General features: G+C 38.9%; 1 protein-coding gene and 1 long non-coding RNA gene across 4 annotated transcripts in view; one reads left to right on the forward strand and one right to left on the reverse strand.

Annotated features, from left to right (window-relative positions):
• The window catches only part of large2 (LARGE xylosyl- and glucuronyltransferase 2), an 88,463-nt gene extending 84,510 nt beyond the window's left edge, over positions 1-3,953 (forward strand). For all 3 annotated transcript variants that reach the window (XM_037793728.1, XM_037793737.1, XM_037793742.1), the window contains 4 exons: positions 104-382; positions 985-1,131; positions 1,230-1,425; positions 2,516-3,953. In XM_037793728.1, coding sequence (XP_037649656.1) covers positions 104-382; positions 985-1,131; positions 1,230-1,425; positions 2,516-2,713 — 820 coding nt within the window. In that variant the 3' untranslated portion in view covers positions 2,714-3,953. The remainder of the gene's footprint in view (positions 1-103; positions 383-984; positions 1,132-1,229; positions 1,426-2,515) is intronic.
• On the reverse strand, positions 281-20,313 carry LOC119502760. The gene is made up of 5 exons (XR_005210157.1): positions 19,884-20,313; positions 2,319-2,397; positions 1,295-1,438; positions 952-1,135; positions 281-413 (listed from the first exon to the last, which is right to left on the reverse strand). It is a non-coding gene; the product is annotated as an uncharacterized LOC119502760 (long non-coding RNA).
• Positions 20,314-22,021: the final 1,708 nt, after the last annotated feature.

Below are 22,021 nucleotides of genomic sequence, written 5' to 3' on the forward strand. Positions count from 1 at the left end.
AGAAAAATAGAGCTAGTAAAGTAAATTGCAGCTCTAATCATCATCATCATCGTCATCATCATCATCGTCATCCACAATAACACGCGTGTCGTTATCCGTGCAGGCTGCAGATGCTGGAGGCCATCTGTAAGCACTGGGAAGGCCCCATCAGCCTGGCGCTCTACATGTCGGACGCCGAGGCTCAGCAGTTCCTGCGCTACGCTCAGGCCTCCGAGGTCCTCAAGAACCGCAAGAACGTGGGCTACCACATCGTGTACAAGGAGGGCCAGTTCTACCCCGTCAACCTGGTGAGGAACGTGGCCCTGAAGAACGCCAACACGCCCTATGTCTTCCTGACGGACGTGGACTTCCTGCCGATGTACGGTCTCTACGATTACCTCAGGTAGGACCAGCCGCGCGCTCCGGTCTGCAGTCTGGAAGTGACATAATGTACTGTACTATGACCGTTTCTGACTTTTTATGACATAATATCATTACATACTATAATCATTTTTTTTTTAACATACTGTACTACGGCTTTTTATGACAGACTATTTAGACATACTATACTATGACGTTAAATACTTTTTTTAACATACTATACCTTTTTATGACATACTATAGTATTATTGTTTTGAGTTTTTGATATACGATGATTTTTATGACATACTATACTCATTTTTTTTAATATACTATACTATGACTCTTTAGATATACTATAATATGCTGGATCCACTATAATATATAATAGTATTTTCATAATCTGATGACTAGAAAGATGTATTATTGATTATTTTTACTCTGGCTTCAAACCTGTTTTATAATATTCAACATAAATACAGATAAATTCTCTTCCGTCTGAATTATATAAAACGTTTAAGACATGAATACTGTGTTCATCTTACTCGTCCATAACTAGAAATTTTCACTTTTAGTCGTGCCTTCGTTGGCTGCCGCTCACCTGTTGCTCACCTGTGTCTCACCTGTCGTGTTTCCTCCGTGCAGGAGGTCCGTGGTGCAGCTGGACATGGCTCACACTAAGAAGGCTCTGGTGGTTCCAGCGTTCGAGACGCTTCGTTACCGTCTGTCCTTCCCCAAATCCAAAGCTGAGCTGCTCTCCATGCTGGACATGGGGACTCTCTACACCTTCAGGTACCTGAACACCACCAAACACATCAGCGAATGACCAACGATGTCATCATTTCACCTATATCTCACCGTGTCCCCCCCGCCCCCTCCTGCCTCTCCAGGTATCATGTGTGGCCTAAAGGTCACGCTCCTACCAACTATGCCAAATGGCGAACAGCCACCACACCTTACAAGGTGGAGTGGGAGCCGGACTTTGAGCCGTACGTGGTGGTGAGACGAGACTGTCCGGAGTACGACCAGCGCTTCGTGGGCTTCGGCTGGAACAAGGTGTCTCATATCCTGGAGCTGGATGCACAGGTACGTCTGGAGGCTGGGGAGAGAGGGTGGAGCTTTATTCTGACAGTTCAGTGCTACAGCAGGTGCTGAAAGACGATTGTCGGTATTTCAAACGCACCTGTGGTTTTCTAATCTCTGTGAAAAGTATATGATGATTGTCTCTCTCGGAGAGATGTGGTGATAAATCATTATCCTCCCAGCCAGTTTCACCACTTGCATCATAAATACATATAAAGACTCTTCACTTTGAGCTGAATAGATATTTACTTCAGATAGTTTGTAATGCAGAGTTATAACTAAAGATGTCTTATGTGTACAGAAGATAACTTCTTTGATCTTTATTCCACCACTAACATAGAAACTATAGTGTTTATTAAAAACCTTTGTATGTAGTAAACCCAGCATGTCACGAAAAAAAGTCATAGTATAGTATGTCGAAAAATATGAAAAAGTCATATATATATAGTGATAGTCATTATAGGGAAAAAATTCATGATATACTGTAAAAAATGATAAATATAGTATTAATGTATAGTGTATAATGTAGTAAAAAATGTCATGAAAAAAGTAATTTTTCGACACTCTGTACTATGTCACGAAAATAGTCATAGCATAGTATGTCAAAACAATTTCTTGAAAAATTCATGATAAACTGTCATAAAAATGTATAATATAGTATGTCAAAAATGTCACGAAAAGGTCATTGCTGCTATATTCAAAATCATACGAGCAACTTTAAACCGAAATGGAGACGATGCAGCAACTCATAATAAATATTATTGTTACTACACTATAAAACGACCCTCGTCTCTCATGATAACTATAATTATCTGATGTTGTGTGGCGTCTTATATCTGATCACAGCTTCAGTCTGTGAGGAAGCCAACAGTCAGAATAATATAAATATGACTTACTTTATCCATTGAGTTTTAACGGTGTTCTCTTTGTGAAGCCTCTTTCCACCACAGCTGCTCACAGTCTGATGAAACCTGTCTGAATAAACACACAAGAAGAAGAAAACACTGTTTGCTGTTGTAGGGTTTCAGTAAATCACTTCTTTAGAACTGTTTGTGAAGGCTGAACATTTGTGTTTCCTGTTTTTTGTCATCAGGAGTACGACCTGATGGTCCTCCCCAACGCCTTCATGATCCACATGCCCCACGCTCCCAGCTTCGACATCTCCAAGTTCCGCTCCAGCTCCAGCTACCGCAACTGCCTGAACACCCTGAAGGAGGAGTTCCACCAGGACCTGTCCAGGAAGTACGGCTCGGCCGCTCTCAAGTACCTCACCGCCCAGAGGAACATCTAAAAGACCGGGACTGCCGAGAGCCGAGCGAGTCCGTCGGAGCCTCCGAGCTCCTGAGAAGCTGGGACACGTACTGCCGCGGCACCGCGCCGCGGGGCCACATCGCCGCAGGGCGCACACAAACACAGTAAAAGCTTTACAGCCCCCTTTTGAACATTCTCGGGCTCCTGTGCATTAATTCTCCAGTCGACTCCACCTCGAGGTGACGAAGAGGACGAGACGCAGGGGACGACCAACCGGACAGAGCGGCTGCAGCGGGTTTCCTGAAACGCTGTGAGCTGCGAGGGAGCGATGGCGATGGATGAGCGTGGATACCGACGGGACTAGCTTTAAGGCCGGGAAATAACAACCATATTCTTACAACTTGTTCTGACAATCAGGGCTTTTTTTCCCAGAAGACGCACGATGAAAACAGTCCGTCCACGTGGACGTCCGGACACGACGGGACCCGTGTCGTTTTTGGGGAAAGATTTCAAAAAGAGAACATTTGAATCGAGTCGATGAGGCCAGTCGACCTGGAGAAAGATTCAAGCCTTATCACTCTCCATCGTATTTACTGAGGTATTTCATTTCTCTTTTTCTTTATTTGTTCCAGTGTAAATCAGAACCAATGAATAATCGGCATTTACAATGTTTTGATTACGACTTTACATACGTTTATTTTTACTTTCTATATTTTCTGACCTCTTTAAAAAAAGAAAATCCATCTCGTCCCCGAGCCAATAATTTCAGATTTTCTGTGAGCTTCAGGGATGTGCTTCGTGTGTGTGTGTGTGTGTGTGTGTGTGTGTGTGTGTGTGTGTGTGTGAGAGAGAGTGCGTGTGATCCAGCTGCATCATATGGCTCGTCTTCAACACGCTTTACTGATTGTCGTCGATGTCATTCTCGCTCTTGTCTTGATCATATATTTGCCTGCATGTAAAGAGTTGCACATAAGAACATAGTCATAATTCAGGTTTTTGTTTTTTCCATCATTCATCCCTCCGAAAGAAACAAAAACTATTAATGATAACCGATATATCGTTATTACTGATCGGGACCAACTCTGACACCGTGACAGTGAGTTGTTATTAACGAAGCTATTCGCTCTGAAATCAAACTGCTACGAACGACGGACGAAGAGCAGGAGCTTTCTGTTTTTACTTTCTTTTTGTGTTTGTCTCATTACGTTTTAATTACGTCTATAATGAGTCTATAATGAGTCTGATTCACTGGATAGATATATATATATATATATATATATATATATATATATATATATATATATATATATATATATATATATATATATATATATATATATATAAATATATATATAAATATATACGTGCCGTCTACTGAACCACCCGATTTACTTTGTGAAGTCCAACTGAAATGACTAATTGATACCCGTCTGCAGTCAGATTAAATTTAAAATTGACATTTACAGAAATGCTCCTTTAGCCTCCAAACGTATTAACGTTACCAGTTAGATAATGTTAGACTGTTTGACGCTAAAGTTCTAGCTAGCGGGACCGGTTCTAGGTTTTTGGGGGCCCTATGCAAAATCTTGTTTTTTATTGACCAAATGCTACTTTTTCCACATTAAAAATATTTTAATATAACTAACAACTGCATTGCTAACAACAAAATCAAAACAAACATGTAAATTATAAATTAAAAAAACAATAAAATTACTTTTTTAAATATTTTTTGGAGGATAAATTACAAATTAATGAACAAAAATAAACCACTTTTGATGTTTGATTTATGTTAAATGTCACTTTGAATTATTAACTAAAGGTAATGTAAAAACATGTTAGTTTAGAGCCCTGCAGTTAACGCTGTAATTAACTTAAAAAAAATAACCGAACATCTCACAATAACAGCCGGTCGTATGTCACACCAGATACAACAGAAATGAGACGTTAGCTGCCGTTAACAGTCTATTACTGTTTTATGCAGAGAAGTTCTGGATCAATATGAACACACAGACGAGGAGGCGCCGCCTTTAAACCACACGTATAAACACCTCATTTACAGAGCACATCTGTATGTTGCAGCAAAAGGAAAACGTGTAACGGTTTCAGTTGGACTTTAATCTTCCTAATTTCTTATATATTAATTTTGTGGAGGATGGCAGTGTCTCACCTTTAATCTAAACCTGCTGTCAGATTAAAGTCTGATTGACCAAAACTATTGGAAACATTATTGTCCATATTGACTCATTTCATTGTTTATCCAATCAGAATGTTTTAAAGTCTTTTCCTCCAGAAGAGGACAAACTTTAGTTTCTTCTTTAGCTCCATTGAGAGACAGATTGGGGATGTGACATTAGTTTTGTTTTCGATCATTCATCTGAAGTATTGTTTTAGTCCATCACATTGTCCGTTTAGTTTCTTGATCCCCACCTGCGTGTGAACAAAAGGAAAGTCGAGAACTGATTGAAATCTAGTTTCCACAGAGGATACGGCGGAGTTAGGAGCCGGCGTCGGATCACGAGTGCTGGTTTTATGTGACGGGGGCTCAGACGGTTTGTTTGGTGGCGAGTGAGTGTGAACTAAAGAGCCCTAACCCCCCTCCCTCCCTGCTATCCATTGACTTGTTGTTGATTGTGGTAAATGCTAGTGCCTTTGCTGTATTGTGAAACTGGATATTGATTGTACTGTTGTACCGACAGGGCCTGGGGATAGTCAGGCACTCTATTTATTATTGTTGACTCAAATCAATCATATTTTTCTATGTAAGTGCTTTAAATAAAATTTGCCCTTTTTTAACACTTTGTCTGTATTTCTTGTTTTTCTACACCGACTCAGAAAATCTGCAGCATCTTCAGCAAACACCAGTCAAACTGGTGAAAAATGCCTTTTAAACGCTTATAGATCACATTTCCCGTTAGATTTTATGTGTTGTAAACGTACATTAAAGTGGCAGTAGGCAACAATATTTTGGCATAATTTGGCAAAAATTCCATAATAACCTTTCAGCATATTGTAATTCAAGTGATCTGAGAGAAAACTACACCTCTGCACCTCCTCATGGCTCTGTTTACAGGCTTTAGAACATCTAGCCCGTGACGGCAGACTTTGACCAATCACAGGGCATTTCAGAGAGAGCGTTCCTATTGGCTGTTCCACAAAAGGAGATGCGCGTTCACGTCTGGTCTCTGCAGATAGTGAAAGCCTCGGTCAATGGCGGAACAACCTACTGAAAAGCTTGCTATTCAAGCATTGGCAGCAACTGCCTACACCTCAAAACAACCCAAAAAAAGAAAGACAGACTTTCAAAAAGACAGTCCAAACTGTTGATGTCGTTAGAAGGTAATGTGTAGCTCGCTGCGGTAGCCTCCTCAGATGTAGCGAGCACGTATGAAGCGCGTGCATATGCCCGTTCTCGTGTGGGGGGAGGGGCTTCGGACAGAGAGGGGAGAGCGGAGAGAGGAGAGAGAGGAGAGAGCAGCTCGAGGGGATGCAGGATTTTGCGTTTTCCGGATTTCTACGCACTGCAGCTTTAAAGGGGAGGTTATTATCAAGTATTTTTAAAAAATATGCTGCTTTATGTAAATGTATGTATATATTTATTAATGTAAATCAATTAACAACACAAAACAATGACAGATATTGATCCAGAAACCCTCACAGGTACTGCATTTAGCATAAAACAATATGCTCCAATCATAACATGGCAAACTGCAGCCCAACAGGCAACAACAGCTGTCAGTGTGTCAGTGTGCTGACTTGACTATGACTTGCCCCAAACTGCATGTGATTATCATAAAGTGGGCATGTCTGTAAAGGGGAGACTCGTGGGTACCCATAGAACCCATTTACATTCACTGATCTGGAGGTCAGAGGTCAAGGGACCCCTTTTGAAAATGGCCATGACAGTTTTTCCTCACCAAAACTTTGCGTAAATTTGGAGCGTTATTTAACCTCCTTCGCGACAGGCTAGAATGACATGGTTGGTACCGATGGATTCATCAGGTTTTCTTGTTTCATATGATACCAGTATCTTCACTCTAGTTTAAAACTGAGCCACTACAACCTAAACAACGCAAGTTGTGTTAATGTGTTAAAGAAATTAGTGGCGTTAAAAACGAGTTTTCCTTAACGCGTTATTATTGCATTAACTTGACATCCATCAATTAATCAATCTGCAACTTTTAGCGACAAGTGAGGTGTTTGTTCTGTAGCTCTGTATCGCGCTTTACTCTCGGTCCAATTAAAGACGAAGGATTTGATTTACATTCCTTTCATAACTGTACACAGCTTGGGAATACGTCACAGAACAGAAATGAAAGACGCTCTGACTTCTGTTTCGCCGGGACGTTAAGCCTGTGTAAACCTTCCATGTGTGTAATTGGTCCAATCAAAATTTCCAATACAAACTGGATTATTTTGGATGAATACAGACGTCCCCTGATAGTTCTCATCCCGTTTAAATGCTAATCACGACAAAGTAATTGGATACATAAATTTCCCTGCAGTGCGTGTTTAAAAAAAGAAATTACTTTTGTTCAGAAATGATCACGAAATGATTTTCTGAACAAAAGCAACACTTTGTTTGTTTTCTACATTTTTTTTTTGTCAGAAAACAAAAACAAGTAGACAGAACTTTTACCAGAGTTTTGTACATCTGTGTGATGAACATAAATATGACTGATTAAGTACAATAAGCCAAACGTGGTGTGCAACAAGAGTCCCAGACCATCAACATATATGTAATGTACTTCCAGTATCTGTATGCACATACTGTAAATCTTCTGTCTCTCCTTAAACAATGGAACCATAAATGTGATGTCAGCCGTCCTCGAGCTGCCGGGTCACAGCAGAAATATGTCCCTGTCTCCCCTCCAGGTTCTTTATGAATTATTGTTCAGCCTCTCTGCATGTAGGCCAACGAACGCCATCAGCAGACATACTGAACATACAGTACAATATGTACAATGATTCATGCCATGAATTATTTTCAGAATATGTTACGCTACTCAGAAATGCTGTCATTTGGCATCAGAGGTTTACTGTACATTCTCCAGGACAAACTTTATGGAAAAAAAAGAAGTGAACAATTGTAGGTTTTTAACAGGATAAATATCTGTATGATTTTTCTTTGTGAAATTTGTCGTCATACTATATTATATATTTTTATGACAGTGTTTCATGACTTTTTTCAACATACAATAACTAAGATTTTTTTTGGGACATTTTTCAACATGCTATAATATGACTTTATTTCGTGATATTTTTCGACGTACTATACTATGACTTTTTTTGGTGACATTTTTCGATATACTACACTGACTTTTTTTTCATGAAATTTTTCGACATACTATACTTTGAAATTCTTTCACAAAATGTTTCGACATACTATAGTAAGACTTTTCCATAAAACTTTTTCGAAATACTATACTATGACTTTTCTTATGAATTTTTTTGACATAAAATACTATGACTTTTTTATGAAATTTTTGTATAATTTTTTGACATACTATAGTATGATTTTTTCCATAATTCTTTTTTTATTTTTCTATACTTCGACTTTTTTTTCATGAACTGTTTTTGACATACTATACTATGACTTTTTGTCATGAATTTATTTTTTTATTTTTCGAAATACTATAAAATGACTTTTTTATGAAATTTTCAACATACTATACTAGACTTTTTATCATGAAAGTTTTTGTTAAATTTTCAACATGCTATACTATGACGTTTTGTCATACATTTTTTTGACAAAATATACTATGACTTTTTTTATGACATTTTTCGACAAACTAAACTATGACTTTTTTCATGAAATCTTTCTACATACTACACTATGACTTTTTTATGAATTATTTTGACATAAAATATTATGACTTTTTTTAGTGACATTTTTAGACATACTATACTATGACTTTTTTTTAATGACTTTTTTTTAATTTTTCGACATACTTTACTGACTTTTTTTTCATGAATTTGTTTTTTTATTTTTTGACATACTGTACAATGACTTTTTTTCATGACATTTTTTTGACATACCATAATATGAATATCATGTTTTTTTTAATGAATATTTTCGACCTACAATACTAGGAATGTTTTTCATGGATTTGTTTTTTATTTTTCGACATACTATACTATGACTTATTTTTACATGAAAGTTTTCAACATACCATAATGATTTTTTTTTAAATTAAATTTTTCGATATATTATACTATCACTTTATTCATGATTTTTTTTTAAATTAAATTTTTCGATATATTATACTATCACTTTATTCATGATTTTTTTTTAAATTAAATTTTTCGATATATTATACTATCACTTTATTCATGATTTTTTTTTTTAAATTAAATTTTTCGATATATTATACTATCACTTTATTCATGATTTTTTTTGACATACAATGACTTATTTTTCCTGAAATGTTTCGACATAATATACTATGAGTTTTTTATGATATTTTTTATGGCACACTATACTATGACTTTTTATGACTTTTTTAAGACATACTTTACTTTGACTTTTTTATGACATTCTACACCATGACGTTTTTATGACATACAACATATGACATTTATTGGCATATTATACTATGATATCATAATTAACATAGACACACACCTCCTCACAAGAGTTCAGATTAAGCAATTTCCTGTCAGCTGTTTCCAGCGCTGACATTTATTACCACCGCCTGGAAATTGAATTGTCTTTTGCAATGGCGTTTCTTGAATGATGGCCACGTTCTCCAGTTTTCTTTCACGAAACAGAGCGCGGAAAATAACTGTGCAGTCGAGCATTTCCTCATCTCCAATATCTGCAAACACAATGGGAGGTGCTGCGATAATCATCTCCTGCAGGAGAGAAAGCCTCCCAACTCCACAGCCATGCTCACTCAGCAGTGCTCCGTGATGTACTGTTGTTAGATACAAAGAACGTGGAGGAAGCATTTTCAGCCTGTTCTCTAACAGACTTCAAGAGTTACAACAAACATAAAGAGTGGCTGAGGAACAAACACTCTTTTGTGCAACACATCTCTTTCCATCCATCCATCTACTGTGTCGGTATGTATCTGAATCACAAATTAATTATTGTGATGCATGCTTGGTCTTCTGAACAATATTCCCATGATGCACTCTGCTGCAGGAACATCAGCAGCTAACCTCAGGGCTAACCTGCAGGCTACAGTACAATATGCAAATTCATCAACTCATCAAAGATATCGAACACTCACTGTATGTCTGCCTGTAGCCGTGACACGTGGCTCTGAAAAGTTTATAATCATATATATATATATATATATATATATAAATAAATAAATATGAATATAAATATATATATATAAATATATATATATATAAATAAATATGAATAGAAATATATATATATATATATATATATATATATATATATATATATATATATATATATATATATATATATACACACTGTATATCTTCTGCATGGAAACAAAGGGTTAAAATAGCTAAAAGAAAATTACTTGAATGCCGTCCTTTTATAAAAAAAAATACGATTGGTTTCAACATAAAAATATAATTTCATACTTTTACAATTAATTTTTAAAAGAATGATGTAATTGAAATTCTTTATAAATTTAAACTTTACGGATATACGAATTCCTTTTCATCCTTCAAGTGTTTTTCTGATGGGGATTAGAACATATTGTTTTTGTTATGATCATATGGAGGATATGATGTAATTATTTTGGTTTGTTCGTCATGTTCCCTCGTGGGAAGAAATCAAGAGACGGCAGCTTCGTATTCTGTTGCCTTGAGACAACAACAACAAAAATAATACTACTCTATCATTTAAGAAGTAGAACTTTAAATACTACATTCTACTATTGGCTTAAAAAATATTTAAACATTTTTTGTGAAGACAAAAGAAAGTTTGATTTTTACTGAGTTTACTAAAGATATTTTGGTTTATTATAATAACTCCTGCTTTGAGTTCATATGTTTCCAGGACTCATCCCCGTCGCTCTGTGATGACTTCATCAGCTCTCCTCCTGGTCCAGAGCCGGCTGACGGGAGCTGTGTCCGGTGTCCGGTGTCCGGTGTTCGGTGTGGAGCAGCAGGAGGTGATGGAGCCGGAGGAGGTGATGGAGCCGGAGGAGGTGATGGAGCCATCGGGGGGACCGGGCCAATTATTAGTGTCAGAGCCGAGGCAGGATCGATGTGGCTCCAACAAAAACCAACTCCCACCAGCGGACCCAGAGGACTCTTCATCCTCCTCCTCCTCCTCCTCAGATCAATGGCAATAACCACTCCCCCTCTCCTCCTCTCCAGGAGCTCAGTAAAGAGGAGGCTAACACTCCCCTCTCCTCCTCCTCCTTCTTCTTCTTCTCCTCCTCCTCCTTCTTCTTCTTTTTCTTCTTCTCCTCCTCTCCAGGAGTTCAATAAAGAGGAGGCTACCACTCCGTCTCTCCTCCTCCTCCTTTTTCTTCTTCTCCTCCTCCTCCTCTCCAGGAGTTCAATAAAGAGGAGGCTACCACTCCCCCTCTCCTCCTCCTCCTCCTCTCCAGGAGCTCAATAAAGAGGAGGCTACCACTCCGTCTCTCCTCCTCCTCCTTCTTCTTCTTCTCCTCCTCCTCCTCTCCAGGAGCTCAATAAAGAGGAGGCTACCACTCCGTCTCTCTCAGCTGTGATTAGCCTCACAGACGGAGAGCACTGATGTATCCATCATATTTACTCGGGGTGGTTATTGTCCCGTCTGTGTTTTATTGACTGCTGGGTCTCTGGAGACGTCGGGGTTGTCCATTGATGATGGAGTCACAGAGAATAGAAAAGACCGCACAGCAAAAATATTATTAAACTGTGAACGACCAGATTATTCTCATCCTACCGACTGGGGGCCCCGCAGGGTCCACCTCTTCAAACAGATGTTTTAATGCCAGAATCGATATGTTTGCTTCATCTGAGTCTATGTGGAGGTAGAAGGAAGTTACCGCTTTTATTGTTGTAGTCTGAGTAACGTGACGTCATATCCGTTCCGTATCCGTCAACCAAAACAAACCGCAGCGAGCCAAAACAGACTTTTTTTTGGATGTATGTCTGCCTTTCTTCAGCCTTTTGGTATCTCTTTTTTTGTTGTTGTTTTTTTTTTACATTTTTCAGACATTTTATCTGAGTTTTTTCGGACGTATGTCAGACTTTGTTTCTGCCTTTCTTTGGCCTACTTTCGTAAATTTTTGGGACATTTTTCAGATTTTTTTTGTCATTTTTCAGACATTTTTAGGACATTCTTCTGAATTTATTTTTGGATATACGTATGTCAGCCTTTTTTTTTATCCTTTTTCAGACACATTTTTTGGAATTTTTTTTGTCAGACTTTTCTTCTGCCTAAAGAACAAAGTATAAATCGTTGGAGGGTCAGCGTGGATACGACCTGCACCCTCACATGTTAAATCCAGCGTGGTAAACACTACACACCCAGTAAAAGATGGAAACACTTTGGGTTTCACACATTGACAGGAAAAGCAGAGCTAGACAGAGCAGAGCTGAAGCTGCATGCTAACTTCTAAAAAAGGCCAAAATATGTCAGAAAAAATAAGTCAGAACAAAGGCTGAGAAAAGTCAGAAAACAGCTGAAATATTTCCGAAAAAAAGGTCAGAAAAGGTTAACAGAAAACGTTATGGTATAGAGGTAACGTTATGGTATGGTGGTAACGTTATGGTATGGCGGTAACGTTATGGTATGGAGGTAACGTTATGTTATGGAGGTAACATTATGGTATGGCGGTAACGTTATGGTATGGTGGTAACGTTATGGTATGGAGGTAACGTTATGGTATGGAGGTAACATTATGGTATGGCGGTAACGTTATGGTATGGAGGTAACGTTATGTTATGGAGGTAACGTTATGGTATGGCGGTAACGTTATGGTATGGCGGTAACGTTATGGTATGGCGGTAACGTTATGGTATGGCGGTAACGTTATGTTATGGAGGTAACGTTATGGTATGAGGTAACGTTATGGTATGGCGGTAACGTTATGGTATGGCGGTAACGTTATGGTATGGCGGTAACGTTATGGTATGGCGGTAACGTTATGGTATGGAGGTAACGTTATGGTATGGCGGTAAAGTTATGGTATGGCGGTAACGTTATGGTATGGCGGTAACGTTATGGTATGGAGGTAACGTTATGGTATGGCGGTAACATTATGGTATGGCGGTAACGTTATGTTATGGAGGTAACGTTATGGTATGAGGTAACGTTATGGTATGGAGGTAACGTTATGGTATGGCGGTAACGTTATGTTATGGAGGTAACGTTATGGTATGAGGTAACGTTATGGTATGGAGGTAACGTTATGGTATGGCGGTAACGTTATGGTATGGAGGTAACGTTATGGTATGGAGGTAACGTTATGGTATGGCGGTAACGTGGCGGTGGAGCCGGCCGTCGCTCTCGTCTCCGTGGTCAAATGGGCCGACGCTACGACTGTAGAGCACCCAGATACTGACATTTATGTTGAATGCATTGAAACGGCCCCGATGGAGCTGACCATGGATGGATAAAGAGAACGGAGCTGACGGGAGAGCTAGAGACCACCTTGGAGAAGTTAGAGGAAGTAGACACGTGGGACTACATCCGCTTTTCAAAATAAGGTGTTAACAAAGGGAACTGTAGATACTAAATACATCTATGGAAATAAGATTGATGGATTATATTCACCAGAAGTATAAAACATTACATGTCCATTATAAATTAAAAAGAGAATCCCACTAATCTGTGAGGGAAATGTCTTTATTCTTTGATTTTTGGGTTGCTGGATAATCAATAATTCCTGACAATGACTGATATATTTGACTTCAGGACATCTCTGACTACATACATGCTGAAAATCAAACATTTTTACTGGATTCATTTAGAGATTTTACAAAGTAAAACTCCCTAGAAGTGGATGATTCATCTTTTAGCTGAATTGTTGGGCTCTATATCAGATGACATTTCAGACAGGAAGTACAGCGTCGTTATATATCAGAGGAAAAAAACTTCACTGCAATTAAAGGGTCAAAATGGATCCATGAAAGTGAACCCCAGGACGATTTCCAGCTAATGAGAGAGAGGTTGTTTTTCTCTGCTGAATGTTCAAAGTTAAATTTGATCAATATGTGTTATTTGTCAAACGGTGATATTTAACATTTACACTTTAATGAGTTGCTTTGCTTAATGACATAAAGGGACAGCAGGGTTGTGCTGGTAGGATGATTTGGGTGTTACTTTAATTGAGTGCATGTCATTTAGAAATACTGCGCTAATTAGTTTACTGCCTGGAGGGTCAATAAATACATCTGTACTGTCTGTCTGCTCCGCTGGCTTCATAAAACCCTCATTAGGTGGCGTGTGTCATTATTTCACTCACAACATTAAAGAAGATCAAATATTTAACTGTTTTATCTGAACTCTACTCAGATGTGTGTTTCTATTCTAACATCACCTTTGAGTTAAAAATTAAACTGTTTTAGCAGCATGAAGTTAATTAATTCATTTTTTATTTAGCTACATGAAGTTTATTTCCAAATCATCATTTAAAAATACACTTCAGAGGGAAATTGTACTTTTTACGCCACTTAATGTATTTGACACTTATATTTACCGGTTACTTTTTACATAAAGAAACATATGATCTACTTCTATGATACGATGTCCATCAGCTTATTGAAACAAAGAGTCATACAAGTCCTACAGGATCCTGACGGAGACAAATCAATAAAGTGACGAGTAATAAAGAGCAGGAGACACTTACAGTGTGTTCCAATCCACGTACTTCCAGAAGTACACTTCAATGTAGTGCATTTTGTGCACTCTGTACTCACTTGAGTAGTGCGTAAATTTCAGTGGGGTAGGATCGTCTCAAATCGAATACTCTGCGGCGCACTGACCGGAAATGACGATCGCAACATTTGACCGCGGCTCGCTACCCGTCAAAATATCTTATGAAAAAAAATGAAAGCAGAGTGGAAATTACGTTTCCAACGTCGTGGCCTACGATGTGTCCTCCTGTTGGCTGAAAATGCACCGGTATGTTTACGTATTGTATTGTTTTGTTCTGTTATCTACGTATGTTTGAATAGTGGTCGTGGCTCCGCCCCTTCCGCTACGTAGCCAAGATGGCGACAGTTGAGTGTGGAAAGTGTCCAGCGTTCTACACTCAACGATCTGACCGTTAGAGTACAACATCCGGGTACTTTGCCAAACCCTGCTTCGTAGTCCAGACCTCTGGTGTTGAACTGAGATTTAAGGTGAAACTTTTCCTCCTCCAGCAGCTGAAAGTGAAATCAAACTCTGCACAGTGAAGACCAACTCCACCTCTTCTACATCAACACCATCACCATCCCAGGCTGGGTTGAAAACCAGTTAACTGTCCAGTTGATAAGCAGCTTTGTGATCCTGGTTCTCCAGTGATTGGCTCAGAGAGATCATGTGACCCAATGAGAGTCTCACAGCCCTCAGCAGCCACATGTTACAGCAGCCAGATGTTTATCTAATATCACATCCACAACATCCAGTTCATATTTCATGTATTTAAAAACGTGCTCCACATTGGTTCATTTTTACATTAAAATAAACTGCACATTTATTTTCCACTTCATTATTTTTTCCCCCGACGGGCGGCCGGTCGAGGGCCCCCCCCCCCCACCCCCTCAGAGAGCCGTCCTCTCAGTCCCACATCACGTGAATGGAGGCAGCGTTTAATGAGGGCGAAGGGCCGAACACACATTTACACGATGGATTCATTAGAGAGACATATTGCAGCATTTGGTAAATGAAGCCCGACCGGTGCAGCGTTGACGCTCTGCTGAATGTGTGTGTGTGTGTGTGTGTGTGTGTGTGAGAGTGTGTGTCCAACGTGGCCCCAGGTCTCCAATTACAGACCGAACTTCTCATCTGGAACAGAGGCCAAAACACCTGCTCACAACATCTGCTGAGCTCCCTGCAGGACAGTTGTGTGTGAATTAGATGTACACATTGGACTATTACTTTGTGTGTGTGTGTGTGTGTGTGTGTGTGTCTGTGTGTGTGTGTGTGTGTGAAGGGATCAGTTCCTGAAAACATAACTAGTTTTAAAAGGGGACTTCTACTGATTTAATGCACCAAACTGTGTTTACGAGTCACAGCGAGCATGTGGCTGTTTACCAGGCAGGGAGGGCTCATCAAACACACTATCAAATTGCATTCTGGGAGGTGTAGGACCACCGGAGACTAAGGCTGTATTCAAACCCTCACACTATACTATCAGTAGATATGGCCAAAAAAAGAACAACAGCATCCAAAAACAGCTTGTTTTTTTACATTTTTCGTAGCTATTTCATCACTAAATTCACCTCTGAGAATGTTTGAGGCGAGAAATCAACTGTGTAGATTTTGAGAATTGACAGTTTTACGATATTAGACGGTGAATCGAATATTTACTCCGATGTTTTTAGAGTTAAGAAGCTCCACAAACTGTTGTCACAGCTAGCTATATCGCCTGCGGGGGTCGCTGTACCTCTCCAGCCGGGCGGTCCCGCTCACAGACCGCTATGAGCTGCTGGAGCTCTCTAGAGACCGGTCAGTAGACCAGAGGCTGTTATTTCCTTGTTGATGGATAGTTTGTTTAAATATCACAACACAAATGTCCATTATGAATTTTCAAATGAACTTTTTGGAGTTGAAAAGCTCCACAGCCACAATTTCAGACTTTTTTCAGACATTTTTTCTGCCTTTTCTTGGATTTCTTTGAACATTTTTTGGACTTTTTCAAAACATTTTTGGAAATTTTTTGGACCTTTTTACAGACAATTTTAGAAAAGTTTTCTTAATTTTTTCTGGCTTTTTTGGACATTTTTCAAACATTTTATTGACTTTTTTTCAGGCAATTTTTTGACTTTTACTCAGACATTTTTGGAGATTTTTCGGACATTCCTCTGGCTTTTTTTTGGAGATTTTTCAAAGTTTTTTTTTTTACTTTTTTTCCGACAATTTTAGAACATTTTTAGACAATTTTCTGACTATTTCCGAACATTTGTTTGAAATTTTTTGGATTTTTATTCAGACATTTTTGGAATTTTGTTCTGACTTTTTTCAGGCTTTTTTCAAACAATTTTAGAAAATGTTTCTGAATTTTTTTGGACATATTTCGGATTTTTTTCGTTGTATTGTTCGATAATATTGTAATAGTGGTACGAGTTTTATCCAGTGCTTTAAGAGCTGGTTTAAAGGCTAAATGCTCGTCTAGCATACTATTAAATACATCACTTTAACTGTGTCCTACTACATACTACTGAGGAACGCAGTATACAGTATGTATTGTATATTGTATACTGCGTTTGTCAGTAGTATGTAGTAGGCGGTTTTGAATACCGACTAAAAGTCAGGATTATGTCGACCCATGCTGCATCATGTAAACTGAAATTCAGCTGCGTCTTCTCTTCTGAGTCATCAATCAAATGATATGTCTTTGCTTCTTTGCCTTTAACCAATCAAATGGGTGTTTTCTGTATTAATTTGAAACGTATTTGCATAAAGCAGTAGTAGTAGTAGTAGAACAGTAACTGTAGTTGTTTTTTATTCGTGCCCTGCCTCAACCCCGTCTACTATAAATCACATTTACATAATACTAATTTGCAACAGCAAATAGGTTTGGAGTGAAACATAATGGCCCCTAAATTAATTTCACCATAATGAGATGTTGTTAATTAACATTTCTGCAAAGCTGCAAAACGTTCACTGACAACTTATTGCATTTGTTTTTATTACAATATACGCTAGCAGCTAAAGCTTAATGAACGCTTTATGGTTGTTTAGGCAACTCAAAGCACTCGGTTGAGATTAGAGAAAGATGGTGGCTTTGGTTCAATACTGACAGTCAACACTGACTGAAACACACACACAACAATATTTAACCAAAACACATTATTTCACAAACTGATTCCTTCAACGTGTATTTGAGATGCAAAACAACCAACATGAGATCCAAAACAACTACAAAGAGCTACAAAACAACCAAAAAGAGATGCAAAACAACCAAAAAGAGATCCAAAACAACTACAAAGAGCTACAAAACAACCAAAAAGAGATGCAAAACAACCAAAATGAGATCCAAAACAACTACAAAGAGCTACAAAACAACCAAAAAGAGATGCAAAACAACCAAAATGAGATCCAAAACAACTACAAAGAGCTACAAAACAACCAAAAAGAGATGCAAAACAACCAAAATGAGATGCAAAACATCTACAAAGAGATGCAAAACAACCAAAAAGAGATGCAAAACAACCAAAGAGAGATGCAAAACATCTACAAAGAGCTACAAAACATCTACAAAGAGATGCAAAACATCTACAAAGAGATGCAAAACAACTACAAAAAGCTACAAAACAACCAAAAAGAGATGCAAAACAACCAAAAAGAGATGCAAAACATCTACAAAAAGATATGCAAAACAACTACAAAGAGCTACAAAACAACCAAAAAGAGATGTAAAACATCCAAAATGAGGTGTGAAACATCTACATAGATATGCAAAACAACCAAAAAGAGATGCAAAACAACCAAAGAGAGATGCAAAGCATCTACAAAGAGCTACAAAACATCTACAAAGAGATGCAAAACATCTACAAAGAGATGCAAAACATCTACAAAGAGATGCAAAATAACTACAAAAAGCTACAAAACAACCAAAAAGAGATGCAAAACATCTACAAAAAAACAAAAAGAGATTCAAAACATCTACAAAGAGATGCAAAACAACCAAAAAGAGATGCAAAACATCTACAAAAAAACAAAAAGAGATTCAAAACATCTACAAAGAGATGCAAAACAACCAAAAAGAGATGCAAAACAACCAAAAAGAGATGCAAAACATCTAAAAGCCTTTTAAATGATGTGCACACTCCATGCACGTCGGCGTGGTAATGGTGCGGACCCGCTGTTGGACATCATGTTGCTCTCTAACAACACTAACTGATCTACAGTCTGACTGACAGAACATTCAGAATATACAGGACTGTCTCAGAGAATTAGAATATTGTGATAAAGTTCTTTATTTTCTGTAATGCAATTAAAAAAACAAAAATGTCATGCATTCTGGATTCATTACAAATCAACTGAAATATTGCAAGCCTTTTATTCTTTTAATATTGCTGATTATGGCTTACAGCTTAAGAAAACACAAATATCCTATCTCTAAATATTAGAATATTTCCTCAGACCAAGTAAAAAAAAGATTGATAACAGTAAAACAAAATCAAACATTTGAAAATGTCCATTAATGCACTCAGTACTTGGTTGGGAATCCTTTTGCACGGATTACAGCATCAATGCGGCGTGGCATGGAGGCAATCAGCCTGTGGCATTGCTGAGGTGTTATGGATGCCCATGATGCTTCAATAGCGGCCTTTAGCTCATTTGCATTGTTGGGTCTGGTGTCTTTCAGCTTCCTCTTCACAATACCCCACAAATTCTCTATGGGGTTCAGGTCAGGGGAATTGGCAGGCCAATCGAGGACAGTAATGCCATGGGCAGTACACCAGTTACTGGTGGTTCTGGCACTGTGGGCAGGTGCCAGATCATGCTGGAAAGCTCTATGGAGATGAGGATTTCATTTTCCAGCATGATCTGGCACCTGCCCACAGTGCCAGAACCACCAGTAACTGGTGTACTGCCCATGGCATTACTGTCCTCGATTGGCCTGCCAATTCCCCTGACCTGAACCCCATAGAGAATTTGTGGGGTATTGTGAAGAGGAAGCTGAAAGACACCAGACCCAACAATGCAAATGAGCTAAAGGCCGCTATTGAAGCATCATGGGCATCCATAACACCTCAGCAATGCCACAGGCTGATTGCCTCCATGCCACGCCGCATTAATGCTGTAATCCGTGCAAAAGGATTCCCAACCAAGTACTGAGTGCATTAATGGACATTTTCAAATGTTTGATTTTGTTTTACTGTTATCAATCTTTTTTTTTACTTGGTCTGAGGAAATATTCTAATATTTAGAGATAGGATATTTGTGTTTTCTTAAGCTGTAAGCCATAATCAGCAATATTAAAAGAATAAAAGGCTTGCAATATTTCAGTTGATTTGTAATGAATCCAGAATGCATGACATTTTTGTTTTTTTAATTGCATTGCAGAAAATAAAGAACTTTATCACAATATTCTAATTCTCTGAGACAGTCCTGTACATGTTCATCTTACCTTTGGCTGCAGGTTGAGGTCTCTCAAGCAGCTGTCTCTGAATCAGTCTCCAGTCTGTCCTCAGTGTCCCACACCTCCTCTCCTTGTCCTCCTTGTCCTTCTTCTTCTCATGGCAGTATCTCACAGTTCAGATGCATCTGAAGAAGTCCCAAAGAGTAAAGCCTGATGGTGATGAATCTGGTTCTGTTGGTTCTCAGTGGAGGTTTTGTCCTGAATGTCCCCCATCTTGATCTTCTGATCTTCTGACAGACAGAGTCCTGCAGAGTCCTCAGTCTTAGTTCAGTCACAACCTCTCTCTCTGTTCTGTCCTCACATAGTTTTAGTAGTTTTCAGACTCTTTCTGCCATCCAGCAGTTATACTGTTACTAATGATATATTTAAATTAAAACGTGCACAACACAACCCTCCTCCACCTCTCCTCAGTGTGCACCAGAACACAACCCTCCTCCACCTCTCCTCAGTGTGCACCACAACACAACCCTCCTCCACCTCTCCTCAGTGTGCACCACAACACAACCCTCCTCCACCTCTCCTCAGTGTGCACCACAACACAACCCTCCTCCACCTCTCCTCAGTGTGCACCACAACACAACCATCCTCCACCTCTCCTCAGTGTGCACCACAACACAACCCTCCTCCACCTCTCCTCAGTGTGCACCACAACACAACCCTCCTCCACCTCTCCTCAGTGTGCACCACAACACAACCCTCCTCCACCTCTCCTCAGTGTGCACCACAACACAACCCTCCTCCACTTCTCCTCAGTGTGCACCACAACACAACCCTCCTCCACCTCTCCTCAGTGTGCACCACAACACAACCCTCCTCCACCTCTCCTCAGTGTGCACCACAACACAACCCTCCTCCACTTCTCCTCAGTGTGCACCACAACACAACCCTCCTCCACCTCTCCTCAGTGTGCACCACAACACAACCCTCCTCCACCTCTCCTCAGTGTGCACCAGAACACACACCTGCTGCTACTTCCTGCTGATGAACATGAGCTGCAGGAGGAGGTGTGGCTAAACCAGCTTGATTCAACTTCACCTGCAGATTGACAAGATACAAATAAACCAATACACAAGATGAATAAATATTAAATGAACAGAAAATAAACTTTGAACAATATTTAAAACAAATTAAAAAGACGACAAAACAATCAAACAAAGCAGCCAACGAGTTATTATTTTGTATGAATTATTGAACCAGTAGATTCAGTTTATCAATCCGCCCTGAGCTTTATTACCGCTGACAGTTGCTCTACTCATCACTGCATCTTGTATGAAAGGTTGGGTTGGCCTCTCTAACAGTGAGACGTGATATAGGCATCGTGTTTATTTATTTATAAAGCCCTTAATGGCAACTTGCAGCGTCCTTATTAAATTGGTCCTTTATTCATTATTCGTCTCGTTCAAGTGATCGGCTGAAGCTTAAAGTTCCGCGTGAAAACACTACATTTGGGGAAACTGCTTTCGGTGTTTGTGCCGCAAAAACTTTTTACAAAACACATTCAAATGAAACACAATGTACGTCGAGATGATTTTAGATTCATGATTACAAACCTCTCCGCTCTTGAATGTAACCGTTTTTAACGTTGTTCTATTGTCGTCTGGCTGATTGATTCTTGTATTTATGTTCTGTGTATATTTATATTTATATTTATTTTATTATACATTCTGTTTTATTATAATCTCGACATCATTGAAAATGAGGGCCCGCCCTCAATGATTCCTCGAGATTTAAAGGTCCCATATCGTGCTCATTTTCAAGTTCATACTTGTATTTTGTGTTTCTACTAGAACATGTTTACATGCTGTAAAGTTAAAAAAAAACAACTAAGAGATGCAAAACGACTATAAAAGGCTGCAAAATAACCAAAAAGGGATGCAAAACAACCGAAGAGACATGAAACAACTACAAAGGGTTGCAAAACAACCAAAAAGATGCTAAACAACCAGAAAAATGCAGGGAGAAAACAAAAACAGTTAAAAAGTGAAAGTTACATTAGTAAAAAGTTTCTTTTTAATAAATAAAACAATAACAAGTGAAACAAAAGCCTGTCTTGGCGTTTGGTCCTGTCTGGAACACGATTAGATGGCCTGAGCTGCAGACCACTGGGCCAACAGGGACGCCCAACA

This window comes from Sebastes umbrosus, chromosome 2 (genome assembly GCF_015220745.1).
Source record: "Sebastes umbrosus isolate fSebUmb1 chromosome 2, fSebUmb1.pri, whole genome shotgun sequence".
Classification (NCBI taxonomy): Eukaryota; Metazoa; Chordata; class Actinopteri; order Perciformes; family Sebastidae; genus Sebastes; species Sebastes umbrosus.